Source organism: Bos taurus, chromosome 17 (assembly GCF_002263795.3).
Source record: "Bos taurus isolate L1 Dominette 01449 registration number 42190680 breed Hereford chromosome 17, ARS-UCD2.0, whole genome shotgun sequence".
Classification (NCBI taxonomy): Eukaryota; Metazoa; Chordata; class Mammalia; order Artiodactyla; family Bovidae; genus Bos; species Bos taurus.
The window spans coordinates 58,140,004-58,156,227 of NC_037344.1; the positions used below are offsets into that span (position 1 = coordinate 58,140,004).

At 45.1% G+C, this 16,224-nt stretch overlaps 1 protein-coding gene across 3 annotated transcripts in view; it reads right to left on the reverse strand.

The window, feature by feature from the left end:
- Positions 1–1,105, reverse strand: part of FBXW8 (F-box and WD repeat domain containing 8) — a 114,312-nt gene extending 113,207 nt beyond the window's left edge. For 2 of the 3 annotated variants that reach the window (XR_003029943.2, XM_024977500.2), the window contains exon 1: positions 707–1,105. Coding sequence is in view for 2 of the 3 variants with exons in the window: in XM_024977500.2 (XP_024833268.1) it covers positions 707–1,027 (321 nt within the window). In the remaining variant the exon portion in view is untranslated. The remainder of the gene's footprint in view (positions 1–706) is intronic. The other variant, NM_001205475.2, reaches the window with a different exon arrangement.
- Between the last annotated feature and the right edge of the window lie 15,119 nt (positions 1,106–16,224).

Consider the following 16,224-nt stretch of genomic DNA (forward strand, 5'->3'; position numbering starts at 1 on the left):
ATCTCCTGAAAAGGATTAAAAAAAAAAAAAAAAAGTCCCCGGCTTTCTCCAGATTCTGGAAGATATTCATGTCCCATAAAATGGTCACTATCGGTAGCATGAAAGTTCTTATCAAAATATTTTTTGTGTATTTTAATTGAAGTAACACATGCACAGTCAGAAAAAACCTGAATTGTCCAAACACTATATAGAGAAAAGTTAAAATTCCTTCCTGTCCGCATGGTGGGTTTGCCTCCCCCAAGTTTAGGAGCCCTTCCAGACCAGGATTTCCTCGATCTGGTACTTACATTTTGGACCAGGTAATTTTTTGTGGGTGCTGTCCTGCGTTGTAGAATCTTTGTCAGCACCCCTGGCCTCTACCCACGAGATACTTGCTGCTACCAGCCACCCCACACTGCCCCGCCCCAGTTGTGGCATCCAAAAATGTCTCCAGACACTACCAAAACGGGAGACAAAACCGCCCCCCGTTCGGAACCACACTTTCCAAAGATACTCAATGCATCCACAAACGTAGGGTTGGGTTGCTGTTTAGTCGCTAAGTCGTGTCCTACTCTTGGCAACCCCGTGGACTGTAAACCGCCAGACTCACCTCTATTCATTTCCCCCCCCCAACCCCACCGGTGGCACAGTCACTTTCCAACTCATCAGGCGGTCTGTATCGGGGCGGGGGCAGCCCGTGCCTCGGCGGGAGGCGACAGCCACTCACCAGGTCCCGTATGAGCTGGTCCACCAGCTGCTCTCCGCCCCCGGCAGCGTCGCGGGCCGGAGGGGAGCGGGAACGGCTCGCCGCCTCCTGCCTCTCGGCCCGGGTCGCCCGCGCCGCCGGGGGCCGCCCCGCGCCCTCCAGAAGACCCTGGGCCAGCGCCAGGTACCCCGAGGCCTGCTGCTCGCCGCGCCCGGACACCACCTCTGGCCGCCGCGGCCGCCGCTCGGCAGCCTCGGGCCGGCGCCGCTTCCTCAGCGCCTGGGCCTGAGCCAGCTCCTCCTGCCAGCGCCGGCGGAACTCATCCAGACTGTGGTCGTCCATCGCCGCCGCCCCCGCCTGCCTCGGCCCACCGGGCGCCACGGGACAGTGCCTCCGCGGGAAGGTCCCTCCGCGGGAAGTGTCCGTCGCCGCCGGAAACCGCCGCTTCCCGGCTCTCCGGTTCCGGGTGGGCGGCCCCGCCCCCGCGCGCCCCGTCGGGCTGTGCAGGGCTGGTGAGGCTTGCGGCGGAGCTCAGGGTCGGGGTCTGTGCCCCCGCCCCCAGCTTCTCAGCTTCCCTGTTTGTGGCTTTTGCCAAGTGCACACTGCGGCAAGCCGTTTGTTTTTGTTTTTTCAAACGTGCATTGAGCAACTATTGTATGCCAGGCGCTGAGAATTCAACATTTAAATCTGCAGCAACAAAAATAATTCCTTCCCTCTTGGGGTTTGGATTTAAGTAAGGGGGTGGGGGGAGGAAGAGACGTTCGACAAATAAATATGAACGTCTGATCCGTGGGAGGTGTTATGAAGAAGCTGCTGCTGCTGCTGCTAAGTCGCTTCAGTCGTGTCCGACTCTGTGCGACCCCATAGACAGCAGCCCACCAGGCTCCCCTGTCCCTGGGATTCTCCAGGCAAGAACACTGGAGTGGGTTGCCATTTCCTTCTCCAATGCATGAAAGTGAAGAAGCTACAGCAAGGTAATAAAATAAGGCGAAGGACGGGGATGGGAGGATTACCTTTAGAAGGATGATCCAGAGAATGGACCGTCTGACATGGCATGTGAACTAAAAGCTAGATGAGAAGAGAAACCAACTATGGGATGATCAGATCTCAGAAAAGATCTTTCTAGAAGGAACTACAAGTGAGAGGGCTGTGAGACTGGAAAGAAAAAAGACAATCGCATACCAACTTCCAATGGCTTTGTATCAATTGTTACTACAAGGAATTTTTCTCCCCACCTGGACTTAACTCCTCCACAGCTTTTCATGTCTCAGCTCATCTCCCAAACCCTGCCCACACAAATCAGATCTCCCTGATATTCATTCTTATAGCATCCCATACTTATAGCACAGAACACAATTTGTAATCTTTTATTTGTGTAATGGCTTACTAACATTTCCCTTCCCTACTGGACTGTCAATTCTTAGCTTGGAGGTCAGTGATAAGTAGGAGCTCAATAAATATTTACTTAGTAACAACCCTTAAAGTGAGAACTAATGTCTCCACCATATTGACAAATCATCCACAAATCACACAGCTGGTAATTTGCAGACCCAGGATTCTAATCCTCTTTCTTACTCCATGTGCTTAGTGGCTCAGTCATGTCTGACTCTTTGTGACCCCATGGACTGTAGCCAGCCAGGCTCCTCTGTCCATGGGGATTCTCCAGGCAAGAATATTGGAGTGGGTTGCCATGCTCTCCTCCAGGGCATCTTCCCAACCCAGGGATGGAACCCAGGTCTACCACATTGCGGGCAGATTCTTTATCGTCTGAGCCACCAGGGAAGCCCAAGAATACTGGAGTAGGTAACCTGTCCCTTCTCCAGGGGAACTGAGCAACCTAGGGATTGAACCAGGGTCTCCTGCATTGCAGGCGGATTCTTTACCAGCTGAGCTACCAGGGAAGCCCTCTTACTCCATACCTGACCTGCTAATTGTCAAAATCATAGAGTCCACACATCTGAAACAGCTAGGAACCATTTGACTGCACCTGGGGTTACCATGCGTATGTGTATATATGTTTTCAAATTCAGTGATATCATCAGCACAGTTATTGACAGCCTGGGTGCCAGAGTTAGATCTAGATGGGAATTCCAGCACCTTCATTTACTCACATCCTTTTTCTTCCAGCAATTCCCCTTCTAGGAATTTATCCAAGAGAAGAGAATTGAGTGAGGAGTCCAAAGAATGCCTTTAAGAATGTTCTCTGAAGCACTGTTTATAGTACTGAAAATCAGAAGCAATCTAAGTAGTTGAGCAAAGGGCATTGGTTAACTAAGTTATACCGAATCAGAACATAGGAAAGATCCTAACTGGATTGTCAGCTTCATGAGAGCAGAGACCTGATCTATTTGTTCATAGCTATGTCTTCAGTGCTCAGTACAGTGTCTGGCACGTAGTATTACACATGACAAGTGAGTAAATGAAAAACTGTGCAGCTATTAAATTACATTGGAGAAGAAAAACATATGAAAATATTCACAATAGAGCAAGTCAGGATACATAGACACATGTATGGCAAAATCTCTTCAAGTGTATGCATTACAAAAAATACACACCCAAATCTTACCAGAAAAGATCTCTAGAGAGAACAGATTTATGGGGTGATTTACTGTCTTTATCTGTATTTTCTAATTTTCTACAATAAATGTTTTCCTAGCCTGAGTTCTCCCAGAAAGCTGAGCTTGAGACCCCAGGCTTTCAGGCAGCTGGTTATTTGTAGGAATGATTCTAGAGAATAAGCATGGGAGATCAAGAAGCAGGGAAGGAGGGACAGCTAATCCAAAGAGCATTCTTGGCTTGGTCCTGCTGTGGACCACTCAGTCTCACTGGGACCTTCTAAGGAGCCTCAAAGATTCTTCTCCCAAGAAATAAGAACTGGAAGGGAATATTTCTCCATTGACTCATCCTCCTTTAGAGAAAGGTTAAACCACGGGTTTTTCATAATCTGTCACTTCCAGGGTGAATATAAGTGAACAGATTCCCATGGATGTCCCACACCAGGGCAGTAAAGATACCCTGGGGCAGAAAGCAAGAGATACTCTGTGCAGTTAACCTGTCAGGTCACCCATGCATGAAGTCAGCCACAACTAAAGGGAACAACCAATCAAGAGGATGTGGTGGAGGGCATTAGAAGCACTCAATAAAGTATTATTTGTAATAAAGATAAAATGAGCTATTTCCCCCCAAACATTTAGCTAACATCTTCCTTCATTCTAGATGTTTTCCATATGAATTCCAAAGGTCAAACGTGTTTTTATTTATCTGCCTGTAGGTCAAAGCCAAATAAGTCTCTTCTGATCTCTCTAGGATACTTGGAGCACCTAATACTTGAAAAGCAGACTGGAAAAAATTTTAAATACCTGATTTTGATGGTCCAAAAAAAATCAATTTATTTTTGTCCCTTTAAAAGAATTTTAAAGGGCAGTGGGGACAGGCTAATGGGGCCATTAGTCACCCAGGGAAAATGAAAAAAGGGGGAGAAATATGCTCAATATTACCTACCATTCACTAATAATATTATGTTGATTGCATATATTTCCAATATAATAGCAAATTCCTGGGCCTCTGTATCATCAAATGAAAAATAAATGGAAAGATATCTTCCCTTTAGAATGACTGTAAGGCTGGTAGGATGCCATAAAATTCCTAGCATCCATAAGGCACGTAGCAGGCATTCTATGAATGATCATTAAGATCCACATTGATATGGTCTTGGCATTTAGAGATTATGTCTAACTTATCCTCCGTACCTCTGGTGCTCCATGAGCCCCACCCGTTCCCCTATCAAGAGTGCTCCTTGCAAGTTCAATCCATTAGAGATCTTTGGTTGCAAGCAACAGATACCAGAAATTGATACCTTAAGCATAAACTAGTTGAACTTGGAGAGATAAAAGAGGAATAACTAGACCCTGGGAATGCCCAGAACCAGATCAGATTCAGAGATGTCATTTAGGAAGTCATGAACCATCTGTTTTGGTTGCACTCACCACTACTCTTCAACCTTCTGGCATTCAAAATCCCAAAGCAGGAGTTCTTAGAGTGTGGCCCCTGGACCAGCATCACCTGGGAACTCGTTAGCATGGAAGCTCTCAGGCCAGACTACTGAATCAGAAATTCTGGGTATGCAACCCCAGCAATCTGTGTTTTAACAACCCCTCCAAGTGACTCTGAGAACCCCTACCCCAGAGGATCAACTGAATGGTCTGGCTTGAGTCACATCCCAGACCTTGACTGGGGAGCAGGGACTATAGTGGGTGAATTTCCAGGACCAGATCAAGTGGGGAAGCAGAGTTTCCCAAAATAGAAGAAGGGGGAAGGTATACTGCTCCAGACTAACACATCTATATGGCTATCTATCATAGGAGGAGACTCTGAGAAGTCAGTCTCAGTGCTCCCCATGCCTGCACATCCCCTCAGCCCACTGTTGAGGTGCTATGCACTCGCCACTGAACCCCAACTCTGCTGGAGCCCCAGAAAGACAGCTGAAAATGGCCAACACCCTTGCCCAAGTACTTACTGCCTCACCCCTCCTCCTCAGTCACACACTGGCCTACTGGGGTTCAAGAACTTCACTGCAGAATTATGTAGGCCTCAAAAAAGTAGTTAAAGTGGGGGACAGGAGCAGAGATCATTAATATTCTCTCACGTACAAGGTAAGAGGGTGTATCAGTTTCCCACGGCTGCAGTAACAAATTAATAACACATGAAAAAACCAACTGACTTAAAAACAACACACTATTGTTCTCTTACTGTTCTAGAACCCAGAAGTCCAAAATCCATTGCACTGGGCTGAAATCAAGGTGCTGACAGGGCCCTGCTTCCTCCAAGGCTTGAGAGGAGACTGTTTTCTTGCCTTTTCCAGCTTCTAAAATTCCTTGCATTCCTTGCCTTGTAGCTTTTTCCTCCATCTTCAAAGCCAGCAGCAGAGTCTTCCTTCTGTCATCACACTGCCTTCTGTCTCTGTGTTCAAGTCTCCCTCCCTCTTGCTCTAAGGGTACCTGTGATTACATAAGGCCCACCTGGGTAACCCAGGCTCCTCTCTCCATCTCAAGATCCTTAGTTTACTCTTTTATTTTGGCCACACTACACAGCATGTAGGATCTTAGTTCCCCAACCAAGGATCAAACCCATCCTCCTCATAGTGGAAGCACAGAGTCTCAGTCACTGTTCTGCCAGGGAAGATCCTCAAGGTCCTTAATTCCATCATATCAGCAAAACCCTTTTTGCCATCTAAGGTAACATTCACAGGTGCCAGGGACTCGGACTTGGATATTTTGGGAGGTCATGGTTCAGCCTACTGAAGAAGGCCTTCAGTGACCACAGACTCAAATGCCTTCAGGTGACTCCACAAAATGAAAATGAGGCAAGTAGACTAGGTGTGAACTGTGGCAAATGAAGCATCAGTTCAGTTGCTCAGTCATGTCTGACTCTTTGCGACCCCATGAATTGCAGCACACCAGACCTCCCTGTCCATCACCAATTCCCGTTGTTTGCTCAAACTCATGTCCATCGAGTCAGTGATGCCATCCAGCCATCTCATCCCCTGTCGTCCCCTTTTCCTCCTGCCCCCAATCCCTCCCAGCATCAGGGTCTTTTCCAATGAGTCAACTCTTTGCATGAGGTGGCCAAAGTACTGGAGTTTCAGCTTCAGCATCAGTCCTTCCAATGAACACCCAGGACTGATCTCCTTCAGGATGGACTGGTTGGATCTCCTTGCAGTCCAAGGGACTCTCAAGAGTCTTCTCCAACACCACAGTTCAAAAGCATCAATTCTTCGGCACTCAGCTTTCTTCACAGTCCAGCTCTCACATCCATACATGACAACTGAAAAAATCATAACCAAGACTAAATGGACCTTTGTTGGCAAAGTAATGTCTCTGCTTTTGAATATGCTATCTAGGTTGGTCATAACTTTCCTTCCAAGGAGTTAGCATCTTTTAATTTCATGGTTGCAATCACCATCTGCAGTGATTTTGGAGCCCCTAAAAATAAAGTCTGACACTGTTTCCACTGTTTCCCCATCTATTTCCCATGAAGTGATGGGACCAGATGCCATGATCCTAGTTTTCTGAATGCATAGATGCCCATCGAGAGATAAAAACCAAAACTCGGCTCCACTCTGCTTCTAAAAACCAGTATCTTGATTTTTAATTACTAGCAACAATTTCTGACTTCTAAAAAATAAATTTTTTTATTAGAACTGTAAGTTGCATTCAGTAGCCCCAAAACCTAACAGTAGTTCATTCTTGAGCAATCCATGAATTAGGACAAAACTCCCTTCCACTTAGTCGGAAACTACTGAGCTACTGAGCATGCACACCCTTCCACTTAATACTGAGATACCGCCTTAGCTCTTGTGAGCAAGATTGAGGAATCACACCTCATTTGGAACCACTAATGAGTGAAAAACACCAGGAGACCAACCTGAAGCTAATAGAAGGAAATGATGTGATTTCACATGTTTAGAAACATTAGCATCAACTTTGGAATTTTACAAGCAGCTATTTCAAATATCAACATGACTCTGATATATTTATCACCATAGGTATTATTGCCGTTTGTTGCTGTTTTATGCCTTCAAGATTAAAAAAATATTAATTCCTTGGCATGCTAAATTGCTTCAGTCATGTCCATCTCTTTGCGACCCTATGGAACATAGCCCGCCAGGCACTTCTGTCCATGGAGATTCTTCAGCCAAGAATACTGGAGTGGGTTGCCATGCCCTCCTCCAGGGCATCTTTCTGACCCAGGGATCAAACCCATGTCTCCTGTGTCTCCTGCATTAGCAGGTGGGTACTTTACCACTTGTGCCACCTGGGAAGCCCATTAATTCCTTGGGTGTAGGAACAACTTTGGTCTTAAAAACTACCTGTAACAAGAAAAGATTTGCTTGTACTTGAGAATTCTCCCATCAATAGTTTCCTTTTTTTAAAGGCTGCACAGACAGGATTCAGTGTCAGCTGCTAGTTACAAACTTAATCATTCAAAGGGATGTTGTCCCACGAGGACACCACTCCCCTGATCTTCCTCTCTCCTCAGCCTCCTTTTGCCTTTTTTTTTTTTTTTTTTTTGCTGTCCCATGTCTTAGTTGCAGGATGTGGGATTCAGTTCACAGACCAGGGATGGAACTGCATTGGGAGCACAGAGTTCTACAGAGGTGCTTTGCACATACTTCTATTGTCCTAAAATACTCTCTCCACATCACTTCTCTGTGCAGCTAAAGCCCTATCCACTCTTTGCTGTGCTGTGCTTAGTGGCTCAGTCATGTCTGACTCTTTGTGACCTCATGGACTGTAGTCCCCCAGGCTCCTCTGTCCGTGGGGATTCTCCAAGCAAGAATACTGGAGTGAGTTTCCATGCCCTCCTCCAGGGGATCTTCCCAACCCAGAGATTGAACTCGGGTCTCCCGCATTGCAAGCAGATTCTTCACCACCTGAGCCACCAGGGAAGCCCAGGAATACTGGAGTGGGTAGCCTACCCTTCTCCAGAGGCTCTTCCTGACCCAGGAATCAAACCAGGGTCTCCTGCATTGCAGGCGGATTCTTTACCAGCTGAGCTACCAGGGAAGCCCCATCCATCCTTTAGCTCAGCTTATATGTGACTTCCTCAGAAAAACCATCCCTCCATGCCTCATCTGAGGCATCGATACACAACTGTTGGTCACTGAAATCCACTCTTACTGTAATAAGTTGTTTTCTTTGTTATTTACTTGTTTGTCATCTCCTCCATTAGAATGTAGGCTCCGTAGGAACCATCTATATCTTGTTCTTCCTGTGTTCTCTTCCCAGTTTTGTTCCTGGGATTTGTTGGAAAATTGTTGGTTGGTTGGTTGGTTGGTTGGTTGGATGAATGACTGAATGAATCCATGGGTGATGAAGCTAAGAGGAAGCAGAAGGTATTTCTGAGGGTTTTGACCACACATAGTAGATGCTCAATAAATGTTTGTGTTACTGAGGAGGCTACAATAAAGATAGGCACAACTACACACACACTCACACAAAGCTTAAGAGAAAGATGAATTCACTCCTTTAAGAAAGAAGCGAGGGGCCTCACTGTAAGTCTCATAAATCTCAACACAAGTGCTCATATAGGAGATGGAAAAGGTTCCTTGGTCTATTCCATTTTACAGACTGCTGAAAACATGTGTCTTTATTTTACAGAAAAATCACCCTGAGCACTTTGGTGTACAGAGCACTTTGGAACTCTAATTACAGGTGACACACAAATGGAAAGAAAAATAGGAAATCAAACAACTGAGCCAGTAAGTTGCAATTTATATGGGCACTTAATAGCAGCAAAGTGCCCTAAGCCACTCAGAATTTCATCGAAACACTGCAGATGGAGCTGTTGTGAGGATGAAGTCAAGAATGTCTATAATGTGGCTGAGTTCCTTGGTGACATCTTAGTGCTGTGAATCTTAATGTCCATTTTCACAGTATTTCTGCAAGGTCAATGCCATGTAAAACCTCCTGGAATCTGACTCTAGCTCACCTCTGTAGTCTGATTTCTCAACACTTTTCTCAGTCACGAAGCTCTAATCATCTCAGTCTCATATACCTTCCTACCCCATGCTCTCATCCCCTCACCTGCATCTGCCTAACTCCTTGTTGCTGTTGTTTAGTCCCTAAGTCATGTCCAACTCTTTGTGACCCCATGGACTGCAGCATACCAGGCTCCTCTGTCCTTCACTGTCTCCTGGAGTTTGCTCAAATTTTTTGAGTAGGTGATGCTATCTAACCATCTCATCCTCTGCTGCCCTCTTCTTCTTTTGTCTTCAATCTTTCCCAGCATCAGGGTTTTTTCTAATGAGTCAGCTCTTCACAACAGGTGGCCAAAGTATTGGCACTTCAGCTTCAGCATCAGTCCTTCCAATGAATATTCAGGGTTGATTTCCTTCAGAATGGACTGGTTTGATCTTGCAGTCCAAGGGACTCTCAAGAGTCTTCTCCAACACCATGGTTCAAAAGCATCAATTCTTCGGCCCTCAGCATTTTTTATGGTCCAACTCTTACATCTGTACATGATTACTGGAAAAATAATAGCCTTTATCTGCAAAGTGATGTCTTTGCTTTTTAATATGCTGTCGAAGTTTGTCATAGCTTTCCTTCCAAGGAACAAATGTCTTCTAATTTCATGACTGCAGTCACTGTCTGCAGTGATTTTGGAGCCCAGGAAAATAAAATATGTCACTGCTTCCACTTTTTTCCTTCTGTTTGCCATAAAGTGATGGGACCAGATGCCATTATCTTAGTTTTGTGAATGTTGAGTTTTGCCAGCTTTTTCACTCTCCTCTTTCATCCTCATCAAGAGGCTCTGTAGTTCCTCCTAACTCCTACCAGATTTCATTTTAGAGGTCACCTCCTCCAAGAAGCCTTCTTTCCTTCTTCCTTCTCCAGACTGACTTAGATTCTGTTTTACTTAAGATTCTTAGGTTGACTTTTGATTCTGCATTTAAGGAGCTTGGAAGCCTCCACTCTGTCATAACAACAAGTAAAAAGCTGAACAGACTGAAAAATCTTCCACTCCTCTTGTATCCATAAGAGAGGTGATGACAGAGGAAACCATTGTCCCCTAGACTGGTGAAACATGGGCTTCCCTGGTGGTCCAGTGGTTTAAAATCGGCCGCCAATGCAGAGGACACAGATTTGATCCCTGGTCTGGGAAGATCCCACATGCTGTGGAGCAGCTAAGCCCGTGGGCCACTACTACTGAGGCTGTGGCCACTTGGGCCACGACTGGCAACTACTGAAGCCCGGGAGCCCAGAGCCTGCACTCTGGAACAAGAGCCATCCACTGGAACCAGACAAAGCCCACGTGCAACAGCAGACACAGTGCAGCCATAAATAAATAAATAATTTTTAAAAAAGATTGATGGAACTGGTGAATACAGGGAGTCGAGCTTACTGGTGCAGAGGCTCACAAGCAGAACAGTGCGGGGATAGGAAAACCTGAGCTGTAATGGATGAACTGCCGGAGGTTCAGTGTGGACACGTCTGAGAGATTAAAGCTCCAGGGGGACCCAGTCACAGGAGCCTGACTCTTTTGTGAGTTTTTCCTCCAGAAGTTTGACCAAGTTCTTACCACAAGTATCAGAGAAAAGTCCTCTCACGGTTCCAGGGGGGAGAGGGTAAATGAACCATTTTGAAATACACCAGAGTATTCTGTTTAACCAGCCTTGCCCTCAGGAGAAACTATTAATAGTTAACCAGAGAAGGCAATGGCACCCCACTCCAGGACTCTTGCCTGGAAAATCCCATGGACAGAGGAGCCTGGTAGGCTGCAGTCCATGGGGTCGCTAGCAGTCGGATATGACTGAGCGACTTCACTTTCACTTTTCACTTTCATGCATTGGAGAAGGAAATGGCAACCCACTCCAGTGTTCTTGCCTGGAGAATCCCAGGGACGAGGGAGCCTGGTGGGCTGCCGTCTATGGGGTCGCACAGAGTTGGACACGACTGAGGCGACTTAGCAGCAGCAGTAGCAGAGCACAACTTGATGGGATATTATCAGAGCCTAAGTGACCTGGGGGTAAGGGAAATGTCCAAATTCAATCAGCTCCAGCCTCCACATGGAAGGAGGGGAAGAAAGAGAAAGGATGTAAATTACTAATATCAGAAATGAAAGAGGAGATATCACTACAGACTCTATGGACAGTAAAGGGATAATAAAAAGAGTATTATGAATAACTTTATGCCTACCAATTTGATAACCTGGATGAGAACCCAGACAAGAAGAAAAAGATGATCTGATTAAGCTTATATTAAAGAAACTGAATCAATAGTAAATAACCTTCTAAAATAGCACCATGCCCAGATGTGTTCACTGGTGACTTCAATCAAGCATTTAAAAAATAAGTTATGTAAATTCTCCACAATCTATTTCAGACGATAGAAGCAGAGGGAATACTTCTCAATTCATTCAACGAGGCCAGAATTCCCCTAATACTCTTATTATCAGAAAAGAAAACAGCAGACTAATATCTCTCATGAACACACATGCAAATAGTCTCAATAATACATTAGCAAGTCAAATCCACCAACGAATAAAAAGAATTATAGGGACTTCCCTGGTGGTCCGGTAGTTAAGACTCTGCTCAGGGAACTAAGATCTCGCACACTGTGAGGCGTGGCCAGAAACAAAACAAGAAAAGGATGATACACCACGACTGTGATATTGTGATTTTTAAGACAGATATGGGGATTGATGGGAATGCAAACTAGTTCAGCCACTATGGAGAATAGTATGGTGATTCCTTAAAAAACTGGGACTAGAACTGCCATACAACCCAGCAATCCCACTGCTGGGCATACACACTGAGGAAACCAGAATTGAAAGAGACACGTGTACCCCAATGTTCACTGAAGCACTATTTACAATAGCTAGGACATGGAAGCAACCGAGATGTCCATCGGCTGACAAATGAATAAGGAAGTTGTGGTATATATACACAATGGAATATTCAGTTCAGTTCAGTTCAGTTCAGTTGCTCAGTCGTGTCCGACTCTTTGCGACCCCATGAATCTCAGCACGCCAAGCCTCCCTGTCCATCACCAACTCCCAGAGTTCACTCAGACTCACGTCCATCGAGTCAGTGATGCCATCCAGCCATCTCATCCTCTGTTGTCCCCTTCTCTTCCTGCCCCCAATCCCTCCCAGCATCAGAGTCTTTTCCAATGAGTCAACTCTTTGCATGAGGTGGCCAAAGTACTGGAGTTTCAGCTTTAGCATCAGTCCTTCCAAAGAAATCCCAGGGCTGATCTCTTTCAGAATGGACTGGTTGGATCTCCTTGCAGTCCAAGGGACTCTCAAGAGTCTTCTCCAACACCACAGTTCAAAAGCATCAATTCTTCGGCGCTCAGCCTTCTTCACAGTCCAACTCTCACATCCATACATGACCACAGGAAAAACTATAGCCTTGACTAGACGGACCTTTGTTGGCAAAGTGATGTCTCTGCTTTTGAATATGCTATCTAGGTTGGTCATAACTTTCCTTCCAAGGAGTTAGCATCTTTTAATTTCATGGCTGCAGTCACCATCTGAAGTGATTTTGGAGCCCCCCAAAATGGGCTATTACTCAGCTATAAAAAAGAATGCCTTTGAGTCAGTTCTAATGAGGTGGATGAAACTGGAGCCTATTATACAGAGTGAAATAAGTCAGAAAGAGAAACACAAATGTTGTATATTAACGCATATATATGGAATTCAGAAAGACGGTAACAATGATCCTATATGCAGGGCAGCAAAAGAGACACAGATGTAAAGAACAGACTTTTGGACTCTGGAAGAAGGTGAGGGTGGGATGATTTGAGAGAATAGCATTGAAATGTGTATATTACCATATGTGAAACAGATGACTAGTGCAAGTTTGATGCGTGAAGCAGAGCACCCAAAGCCACAGCGGGGGGCGGGACGCGTTCAGGATGAGGGGACACATGTGCACCTGTGGCTGATTCATGTTGATGTATGGCAAAAAAAAACATCAAAAATTATAAAGTAATCATCCTATAACTAAAATAAAATAATATTTTTTTAAAAAGTAAAATATGGGACCTTTCCTGGAAGTCTAGTGATAAAGACTCCATGCTTCCACTTCAGGGGGTGGGGGTTTGATCCCAGATCTGGGAACTAGATCTCACAAACCACAGCTAAGAGTGTGCATCCTGCATGCTGTAAAAAAGTCCTCAGCACAGCCAATAAATAAATAAATAAATATATATATATATATTTTAACTGTGGGGATAAGGAAAGTAAAAGTTTAAGAATGATAGATAAAAGGTCTTTAGACTTGGAATCATGATTGTATGAGGGTTTTCGTTGCTGTTGTTTTTTTTAAACTGTGTTAATATATATATACCATAAAACTTAACCATTTTTGTTTTTGGCTGTGCCACACCACTTATAGGACCTTAGTTCCCCTACCAGGGATCAAACCCAGACCCCAGCCATGAGACCCCTGAATCCTAACCACTGGACCACCTAGGGAATCCCCCCCCCATCTTCATCATTTTTAAGTGTACAACTTAGTTGCATTAAGTACATTCACATTGTAGTAACCATGACCACCATCCCTCTTCAGAACTTTTTCATTAACCCCAAGTGAAACTCTAAACCCATTAAGCACTAAATACCTACCTCCTGCCCCCAGCCCCTCACAACCCCAATTCTGTCTGTCTCTATGGGTTTGACTTATCTAGAAACCTCACAGAAGTGGAATCATACAATACTTGTCCTCTTGTGTCTGATTTATTTCGCTTAACATGTTTTCAAGATTCATTCACATTGAAGAATTTCCTTCTTTTTCAAGGCTGTATACTATTCCCTTGTATGGCTAGACCTCATTTTGTTTACCCATTCAACCATCTGTAATATGGTTATCTTTTGACCGAAGTGTCAGAACTTTCATTTCAACAACGGTGGAAGGTCTAACATGGTTATTGTAAGGTTTGTCAAGAAGTCAATCTGAGATGGAGATTAGCATAGAGCAATTTGTTAGGGACACCCTTGGGGTCCAAAATCACTGTGGAAGGTGACTGCAGCCATGAAACTAAAAGACGCTTGCTCCTTGGAAGAATAGCTATGACAAATCTAGACAGTGTTTTAAAAAAGCAGAGACATCACTTTGCCAGCAAAAGTCCTTATAGTCAAAGCTATGGTTTTTTTCCAGGAGTCATGTATGGATGTGAGATTTGGACCATAAAGAAGGTTAAGGGCCGAAGAATTAACACTTTCGAACTGTGGCACTGGAGAAGACTCTTGAGAGTCCCTTGGACAGCAAAGAGTCAAACCATTCCATGCTAAAGGAAATCACCCCTGAATATTCATTGGAAGGACTGATGCTGAAGCTGAAGCACCAATATTTTGGCCACCTAATACGAAGAGGTGATTCATGGGAAAAGACCCTGATGCTGGGAAAAATTGAGGGCAAGAGGAGAAGGGGGTAACAGAGGATGAGATGGTTGGATGACATCACTGATTCAGTGGACACGAATTTGAGCAAACTCAGGGAGAAAGTGATGGACAGGGAAGCCTGGCAGGCTGCAGGCCATGGGGTCACAAAGAGTCGAACATGACTTAGCAACTGAACAACAGCAAGGGACACCCTTGGGATCACTACCTAGGGAAGGGAGGAGAAAGAAGCAGGACTGGGCACAGGGAGAGGCTGAGTTTTGATGTGGCCCCTATGATAGGTAGTTCTGTACCTTAGTCGTTTTCCCTCTGTGTATGTCTGTGTCCAAATTTCCCTCCTCTTATAAGGATATCAGTCATTAGATTAGGACACACCCTAATCCTATATGCCCTCATCTTATCTTGCTTATGTATGTAGAGACTCTATCCTCAAGTAAGGCTACATGCACAGCTTCCAGATGGAGACAAACTTTGGAGGACACTATTCAATTCAGTACACGTGTGATGTCTGGAGCTGTGGCAGCCATCCTACAGCCATGAGACAATAAGCCTGAGGACCACAACCAGAATACTGAGGACCCTGGAGTAGAAATAAAGGCATAGCCTGATTCTTAATGAAATAGTTGTACCACAAACCCAATCCTGGGCTTGTCTTCCTCCAAATCAGTGGGTGACACACTTTTTCTCTAAAGGGCAAGACAGTAATATTTTACCCTTTGCAGGGCATGCCGTTTCTGTTGCAACTATTCAACTCTACTGTTGCAGCAGAAAGAATTACAGAAATAATACATAAATGAATGAGCAATGCTGCATTCCAATAAAATTTTTATAAAAACAGGGAGCAGACCGATTGGCTCACATACCATAGTTTGCCAATTCCTGCTCTGGACTGGTTGTCAAGTAAATAATAAAAACCCTTATGATTTAAATCTCTACCAAACGCATGCTGCTGCTGCTGCTGCTGCTGTTTAGTCACTTCAATCATGTTTGACTGTGCAACCCTACGGACTGCAGCCCGCCAGGTTCCTCGGTCCATGGGCTTCTCTAGGCAAGAGTACTGGACTGGGTTGCCATGCCCTCCTCCAGGGGATCTTCCCGACCCAGGGCTTGAACCTGGGTCTCCTGCATTGAGCCACCAGGAAAGCCTCTACCAAATGCATGAAGTGAAGTGAAGTCGTTCAGTCGTGTCCGACTCTTTGCGACCTCATGGACTGTAGCCTACCGGGCTCCTCCATCCATGGGATTTTCCAGGCAAGAATACTGGAGTGGGTTGCCATTTCCTTCTCCAGGGGAACTTCCTGACCCAGGGATCGAACCCGGGTCTCCTGCATTGTAGGCAGACGCTTTACCATCTGAGCCACAAAGGAAGCCCACAAATGCATATCAAAAACCAAATGCATATCAACTGTATATCTAGAACAAAGTTTCTCACACTTGGCACTATTTGGGGTCAGATAATTCTTTGCTGTCTGTGCATATAGGGTGTTTTGCAGCATCCCAAGCTTCTACCCATGAGATGCCAGTAGCACCCTTTAGTTTTGACAACCAGAAACCATCTCCAGACTTTGCCAAATGTCTCCTGGAGAGCAAAATTGTCCTTAGTTGAGAACCACTGATCTGAGAGTAAATAGCTA